The sequence below is a fragment of the Canis lupus genome, chromosome 1 (genome assembly GCF_048164855.1).
Source record: "Canis lupus baileyi chromosome 1, mCanLup2.hap1, whole genome shotgun sequence".
Taxonomy (NCBI): Eukaryota; Metazoa; Chordata; class Mammalia; order Carnivora; family Canidae; genus Canis; species Canis lupus.
Window position 1 is genome coordinate 112,041,540 of NC_132838.1, and position 8,217 is coordinate 112,049,756.

General features: G+C 53.0%; 1 protein-coding gene across 5 annotated transcripts; it reads right to left on the reverse strand.

The window, feature by feature from the left end:
• Positions 1–1,388: 1,388 nt before the first annotated feature.
• Positions 1,389–4,097, reverse strand: ZNF575 (zinc finger protein 575). 5 transcript variants are annotated; one of them, XM_072775684.1, is made up of 4 exons: positions 3,902–4,097; positions 3,116–3,230; positions 2,559–2,711; positions 1,389–2,115 (listed from the first exon to the last, which is right to left on the reverse strand). In XM_072775684.1, the coding sequence occupies exons 3-4, from the start codon at positions 2,638–2,640 to the stop codon at positions 1,457–1,459; spliced, it is 741 nt and encodes a 246-aa protein (XP_072631785.1). In that variant the 5' UTR covers positions 2,641–2,711; positions 3,116–3,230; positions 3,902–4,097; the 3' UTR covers positions 1,389–1,456. The 5 variants fall into 5 exon arrangements, with proteins under 5 accessions (XP_072631785.1, XP_072631782.1, XP_072631776.1 ...); XM_072775681.1 differs by having other exon boundaries at positions 3,135–3,230; positions 3,902–4,096; XM_072775675.1 differs by lacking the exon at positions 3,902–4,097 and adding an exon at positions 3,522–3,690.
• Between the last annotated feature and the right edge of the window lie 4,120 nt (positions 4,098–8,217).

Sequence of the window (8,217 nt, forward strand, 5' to 3'; positions counted from 1 at the left end):
AGTTGGGTAGTTGTGGCAGACACTATGGCCTACAAAACCTAAATATGTATATACTATCAGGACCTTTCCAGAAAAAGTGTGTCAACCCCTGGTCTCATCAGGACCTCCTGTCGGGACCTCCTGTAAGCACAGGTCTGTTTCTGAGCTCTTTTTCTCTTCCACTTGCCTGTTTCCAAGCCAACACCAGAGATGTCATTACTATGACTTTGACAGAATTCTTGGTACCTGGGGGTAGGGGTGGAGGGCAAGGCTCCCTCTTCTACTTTGAACTTCAAGATTGACTTGGCTTCTTTACATTTTTTCTTTCTGCCACTACTTGATTAGCACCCACTTCCCTCGCTGGACCAGGCCTGTTTTGTTCGCTGTGTGCCTACCACCGAGGGCAGGGCCCAGCACACTGTAAGTGCTTAACACACGTCTGAAGAATAAAGAGCAGTCCAATGTTAGTTCAGGAGTAACCAGCCAGAGATGATGCTTGTGCCCTTACAACGGCCTTCTAGCATTCCCATGTTTTAGATAAGGCATCTGAGTCCAGAGAAGTGACAAAACTTGTTCAGGGTCCCCCCGCTCCTAAGTAGTGGGTCAGGGCTGGCTCCAAAGCTTGAGCTTTAAAAAAAATGTTTATGCTATTGGCAGTATGTGGGGCACCTGGGTGGCTCAGTCAGGTGTCTGCCTTCAGCTGAGATCATGATCCCAGGGTCCTGGGATCGAGTCCCACATCGGGCTCCCTGCTCACTGGGGAGCCTGCTTCTCCCCCTTTCTCTATGTATTCACTCTCTCAAATAAAATCTTTGTAAAAAACACAAAAATATTGGCAGTATGCCCTTTGTTCTTTTATCATTCAGTATATTTAGGGAAACATTCCACATCTGTACAAATACAGCTTTTTTTCCCCTATAGCAGTATAGTCCATTCTGTGGCTATGTTATAATTCATTAGCTGATCCCCTATTGACGGTCACTTGGGTTGTTTCTCAACATCCTTATGCCTTTCTCAGTGCTTGAGCTTATCTATAGGATAAGTTATTAGGTGTGGAATAGTTTAAACAAGGATGTGAGCATTTTAAATTTTTTATGGACAAGTGGCCAAAATGGAGGCACCAATTTAGCTTACAATAGGAGAGACCCTGTTTCCCCACATTCCTCAGCAACCAACGATACTAGCAGACTTTTGACTCTTGCCTTATAAGTAGGAGGGGAAAAGTAAGTTTGCTTTCAAGCCTCGGCTCAAAGCCCATGGTTTGAGCCCCAGCGCTCTCTATAGGTGACACCTTACCCTCCCCCTCAAACAGGTGAGCAGAGTTCCTCAGCCTTGTAAGTTGGAGCCCAGTGTAGATAGAGCCAGTCTCCCTGCCAGCTATCTGGAAGAGGCAAGTCCATACAGCCAGCTTAAAAATGCCACCTTTTTTTATTGACCCAAGCTGGCAGCAGAGGGGGCCATGAGCCAAGGGGAGGACTCACTCTCGCTCCCCCTGGCTTTCAGCCTGGTGGTGGCTGCGCTGGTGAAGGAGCAGGAGTCGTCTTTGGCCAAAGGCCTGGTCGCAGCTGGAGCAGCGATGCCGGGCTGTGGCCTGGCTGCCTGGTGCTGTCGGGGGATCATGACAGAGGCGGTGGGCGGCCAGTTTGGAGGGGAATGAAAAAGCCTTGGGGCAGTGAGGGCAAGGATAGGGGCGGGCTTCGGTGGCATGGTGCGTGTGGCGGTGGGCTGCAAGCTTGGAGGGGTAGCAGAAAGACTTGGGGCAGTCGGGGCATGGGTAGGGGCGGGCAGGTGCGTGGGTCCAGAGGTGGGCTGCCAGCTTGGAGCGGTGGCCAAAGGCCTTTGGGCAGTGTGGGCAGGGGTGTGGGCGGGCGCCACTGTGCGTGAGGCGGTGGGCTGCCAGCTTGGAGGGGTAGGAGAAGGCCTTGGGGCAGTCGGGGCACGGGTGGGGGCGGGCGCCGCCGTGGGCCAGCCGGTGCGTGGCCAGCTTGGACGGGTACGAGAAGGCCTTGTCACAGTCGGGGCAGCGGTGTGGGCGCTGGGGCGGGGGCCGCCGTCGGGGTCGGGAAGGCGCCGCCGCGGTCGTGGCAGGCCCCGGAACCGACTGGCTGGGCTTCTGCGGCGAGCCCTGGAGCGGAGCTACAAGACAGGAGGGCTGGTGGACTCCAGGCATCAGCCAACACCCTGAATCTAGGCCAGGCTTCCCTTCCTCCACCCCAAACTCCTCGGGGACTGGATCTGGACACCTCAAGAATCATGGGATTCCTCAAATGACAGGTCTCTATTCCCCACCTTCTGCCATGCATCATCCTAAAGGGTTCCAAAGGGTTACCTGGCTGGAACCCCAAAGCTACTATGGTGTCCATTTCTAGTATATTCCCAAGTGACCACTCTGAAATTCTGCATATCAAACGCCCTGACCCTTAAATTTCTGAGCCCTAAAATCACTGAAGTTCCCCAAAGCCAATAGTAGGATTCTCTATGTGTTGGTGGAGTATCCCTGAGATTGCCTCAAAATGTGATTTCTTTAGCCCCATTTCCTGTAGAATGCCCCCCCTACCCACAGGCGGGACCGCTCTCACCTCCTCCCTTGGTTACTGGTTCCTTGCCAGCGGGACTAGGATCGGTGTCCCCAGCCGCGGACTCTGCATCTCGTTCCAGCATCTTGCTTGCTGGCCCAGGAACCCAGAGGGAGGTGGGCGATGCCGGTGAGTACAAGGCTGATGGGGATAGGGCTGTAGGGCCGAAAATCGGGCCAGTTAGGGAGCAAGGTCTTTTTAAGTCTGGAAGCCAAAGGCGAAGGGCGGAGCCTAAGAGCACAGCGGGCGGGGTTTATGCAAACTGACCCTAAGCTCCTCAAACGCGGGGTGGGCGCCCTCGAGCGGAGTGGGCGGGGCCTCTACCACTTCAACTCTGGGGCCGCCCTGAGCCCCGAGCTCGCGTGGCCTCTCCCTGGAGTGGGCGGGACCTCCCCCACCGGACCCTCCCAGCCGCGGAAGGGAAGACGGGCAAGGGCGGGGCTATACACACAGGACTCAAAGCGACTCTGACCCAGGGGAGGGGCCTTCGAGCGGAGTGGGTGGGCCTTTTGCAACTCAGTCCCAGGGGAGGAGCCTGAGCTCAGTGGGCGGGACTTCACCTCGGAGAGGTAGCTTTACCCGAGTCTTGGTTTAGTCTCAGTCCATTGACGCCGCGTGAAGTGCTTCCTTCTTGTTGCTAAATTTCATCCCCAGCGTGGAGGGTAGAGGGAAGACCTAAAGGGAGATGCAGAAAGAACGTGGCGTGTCTTGCGATCCAGAGACACCCCCCCCCAATGGATTTCTCCCTCGGGGTCCCAAGCGTCCGGGCCTCAATGCACGCCTCCGAATCATGGCATTCGGGTACCAATGCACCCTACCAAGGCTCAGGCACCAATGCAACCCCTCCGGAACCTATGCATCAGGACGCCAATCGATTCTTTTCCGGGAGACCCTGGCGTCCAGCCCCCCCCAATCCACTTCCCGAAGACCCGAGGCGACGAGGCCTCGGACCCGTGCCCGCCTCACCTGCGGAAGGCCCCTCCCCGGGGGCGGGGCTCCGGGCCCCTCCCGCAGCGGCCGCTGCAGCTGCTGCTGCGCTGCCCTCCGACGCGGCAAAGCTGCACCGCCCGGCGCGTGCCCAGCGACGGGAGGGGAGGGAGCGCGCGCGAGCCGCTCGGCCAAGCCTCATTTCCAGCCCCTCCTCCCACGCGGGAGTCGGCGGGGGCGTCAGCGCGCATGCGCAGTCGCGGCCAGCAGAGGCTGCTGCGGGGGAGAAGGGATGGAGGAGCGGGGGGGTGCGCCAGGCAGGCGAGTTGGTGAGCAAGCGCGGAGCTACCAGAAGGGCCGTTGGAAAGTACACTGCGGCTGGCGGGGCCTACGGTGGCTGACTGGAGTCAAGCACGTACAGGACCTAACTCGGGGAAACTTAGAGATCACGGAGACAGCGCCCAGCATGCGCCCCGTCCTTGTCTGTGCCCCTGCTCCCTTTCGAGAATTCCTTCGGCAGCTTGAGTTCCCTCTCCGGAGCGAGTTTCAAGAGCTTGCTGCCCGTCACCCCTCAGAGCGTTTGCAGAGAAGTCAGGCCAGGTCTTGGGGAGAAGGCGGGCGGAACGCCAGGCTGAGAGCGAGCTGACGCCCAATAAAAAACATGCTATTTGCATAGCGCCCCGGCACCCTTCGCCATTGGCTGATTCGAGGATCCTAGCGCCTCCCACCCCGATGCTGCGGCTCCCGGGTGGAGACGCGAGGGGGGCGGCGGTTCCCGAAGGCTGCCTGCTGGGGTTCCTGGGAGGGCCGGAGCTCCTGGTACCTGGTCCAGGGTGGCACGCTTGGCACCCTGCCCCCGGGCTGTGACGCGTACTCTTCCGCCCAGCACGGGAGTGCCCGTGAAGTGCCCATAAAAATGCCCTGCATGGGTGGGTCTTCAGTCTGATAACCCACAAAGTCTGGCGAGTCCTGGGAGCCTTGGGAGTTAGACGGTGGGGTTATGGGAGCTCTGGAGCCAGACTGCCTGGTTGGCTCGGCCACTTTCTAGCTGTGTAATCTTGGTCAAGTCCCTTCACCTTCCTGGGTTGTTCGGATAAAATTCAATAATCTAAAGTTTAGAATAATGCCTACAGTGCTCAGTACAGATTCCCAATATTCTTGTTTTTATTGTGCATTTAACTAGGCCATGATGGGATCAAGGTTGTCCCAGAACAGCAAGTGCAGAGAGAGCTTAAGGTGGGAAGGAGCTTGCTGTGTGCAGGGGCTCTTTCCTACCTCGATCCTCCAAACTAACCTTCCTTCCAGTGCTGCTACATCCCATGGTCCATCCTACTACTTCAGGGATTTCCCTCTGTCTCCCCAAGGCCATTCCTCCATCAAATTGCTTGTCTGACTCCCCTGTGTGATCTCCTTTCAAATAGTAACACTGCAGATGGCCTCCCTGATTCACCCTGGCTCATGGAGCCCCATTCCCTCCATTCCTCTGTTGTCACATCTCCCTTGTATGCATGTAACACTGTGTACCTATCTTCTACAATGTACGCTCTGTTAAGGTGAACAGCCTATGTTGTATATCACTCTGTCCAGAACACAGCTTAGCACATGGCAGATGTCCAATAACTCTGTATCAAATACATGCTGGAAAGATTCAACAGCCAGAAGCTCTCTGTGATGGGAAGATAGAATGATGTAGAACTTGAGGCCAATGAGTTAGAGGCCTAGCTGAGTGGAAAACCAGAGGAGGGTTTTGAATAGGGGAAGTGACCTGGTGCCTGGGTGGCTCAGTGGGTTAAGCATCTGCTTTCAGCTCAGGTCATGATCCCAGGGTCCTGGGATTGAGCCCCATATTGGGCTCCCTACTCAATGGGGCTTCTGCTTTTCCCTCTCCCTCTGCCACTCCCCCGGCTTGTGTTCTCTTTGTCAAGTAAATTAAAAATAAAATAAATATGGGCAGTGATGAACTAATATAGGTTTTTTTAAAGATTTTATTTATTTCTTCATGAGAGATACACAGAGAAAGAGGCAGAGACATAGGCAGAGGAAGGAGAAGCAGGCTCCATGCAGGGATCCCGATGTGGGACTTGATCCTGGAACTCCGGGATCATGCCCTGAGCCAAAGGCAGAGGCTCAACCACTGAGCCACCAGTCCCTAGTTTAGGTGTTTATATACTTTTAAAAAAATATTTTATTTATTTATTCATGAGAGACACAAAGAGAGGCAGGGACATAGAGGGAGAAGCAGACTCCCTGTGGGTAGCTTGATGCAAGACTCAATCCCAGGACCCCGGGATCACGACCTGAGCCAAAGGCAGATGCTTAACCACTGAGCCAACAGGTGCCCCTCATATACTTAAAAAGAAATTTTTTTTTTAAGTTTTGGAAAATTTCAAACATAGCCAAAAGAAGAGGAAGGGAAAGAGCATAATCAACCCCCACAAGCCCATAACCGAGGTTCATCATGACCAATCTTGTTCCACCATCCCCTTGTCCCTTAAGGCCCTTGAAGCAAATCCCACACATTTCATCCAGAAACACTTAGTCTGTCTCTAAAAACTAAGGACTCTATTTTTTGTCTTGTAAACACAACCAAAACATCATCACCAAACTTTCAAACTTTATAGAGTAGTTTTTTCACGTTATTACATTTCTCCCATGATCCCACATATATCGTTTTCCCTTTCCAGGACAATGTTTTCTTTCAAACATACAAGTTAGAGGAAACAGAATTGTTCTCCGCATGAATAAAACAAGTGGCACCAGCATTAACAATTTTCTACTCATGGTCGATGTTTCATTTCTTCCACCCATGCCTCCTGGGTGATTTCAAAGCTATGTGCCAGACATCATATCCCATAAGTATCTTGTTATTACACTCAGTATGTCTGCATCATGATCTAAAGGAGAGCCACATGCTGTGTTTATTTTCTGTGATTCTTCAGTCTCTGTCATTGACATTTTAAAAGGTTCACTCTGGTTGCTGCATAAAATAGATCTTAGGGAGGCAGGATAGAAGCCAGAAGCCCAGTGAAGTAGATGGCTGGTATATATTAATTACCGTATTAATTACCAGCACTTATTTAGCACTTTTTATATACCTGAAACTGGCTTAAGGGCTTTGTAGACATTCTTTCATTTCATCCTGATAGCAACTTTTTAAAAAAATTTTTATTTATTTATGAGAGTCACACAGAGAGAGAGAGAGAGAGAGAGAGAGAGAGAGAGGCAGAAACATAGGCAGAGGGAGAAGCAGGCTCCATGCACCAGGAGCCCGACATGGGATTCGATCTGGGGTATCCAGGATCGCGCCCTGGGCCAAAGGCAGGCGCCAAACCGCTGCGCCACCCAGGGACCCCTGATAGCAACTTTTTAAGAGGAGGCACTACCATTATCCCCGCTGTACAGAAGAGGAAAATGAGGCATAAGGCGGAAGGTCACTTATTCAAGATCACACAGCTTGGAGGTAGCAGGGTCAGGGTTTGAACTCCTGCAGTCATGCAATTTGCATTCATGCTTTGCTGCCCCTTGACTGAGGCTGAGAGCCTGATGGTGGAGAAGTGCCCTGATTGGAGGGGTTCACTTAAATAGGGCCTAGTGAAGAAGTGAGAGGAGGAAGGAGTCGAGGCTGGTGAGGACACCAGCTCCTGTGGAGAGCTTGCTCTGCACCATGTGCTCTCTCAGACTCTTTACATGTCTGAACTTATTAGATCTTCACAATGAGGGAGGAGCTATTTTCAAGTTCATCTTACAGAGAAGTAAGCTAAAGCCCAGAAGAGGGTAAGTTTTGAGCCCAAGAGCTGGGAATGGTGGTGCTCAGGTTTCTACCTCTTAGGACATCTCACAGCTGACTCAGAAGGTGTGCCTGCTTTCAAGGGACTGGTAAACTGTCTAGCAGGTCTAGCAGTCCTGCCAAAACAAGAAGAATGGGCCTCAGGGGTGAGGAGGTCTCGTTTGGGGGACCTTCACAGTAAAGAATGCATGAAGATCCCTGTTTTCCTGTTTCCTCTTCCCCTGAGCTCCTGGCAATCCTTGAACCTCCCTTTATTTCAGCCCCAGTGTCTGCACTATTCTCCTCAACGAACCAGACAGGACTCACCTCTGGGTCCCCAGCCTCACCCAGCTTGGCCTGGGCACACAGGAGCCCTCACATGAGGAATAAATGAGCAAAATTTTCTCCTCGACTTTGAATTTCCTTTCTGCCTATTTCTCTCTTATCTGAGAGATTCTCTCCCTCTTTCTGCTCATTCCTCCTGGCTCTAATGTCCCACCATCTCTTCCCACCTTTCATACTTGTCTAGGATTTCCAAGTGTATCTTTCTGACCATATTTCTTTGATGGACAGCCCGTTTCAACTCTTTATCTCTCTGTGAATCTCGGAAAGTCTTTCCAGGTGTCTCTTCTTGGTATTTCGGGGTCCAATTTTCTCTCAAGTCTCTGAGCACCTCCCTGGTCTCTGAGTGCCTTTCTGGGTCTCTCTCCTGATAAAAACCACTAGGAATACACTAGAAGGCCGGCTATCGGTGCATTGGAGCCTCTTGCTGGGTTTTCATTTTTCTCCCTGTCTGTGCTTCTGCCAGCGTCTCTCCGTGGCCTTCTGAGCCTTGTGAGTGTCTCCCTGTCCGCCGGTTCCCGGGTCGCGCAGTCGTCTGGGTCTCTGTTCTCTCCGCAAGATCGCCTGGAGCCCCCAGCGCGCGCGGCCCCTTTAAGGCTGGCCCCGCCCCGCCCCGCCAGCAGCCCC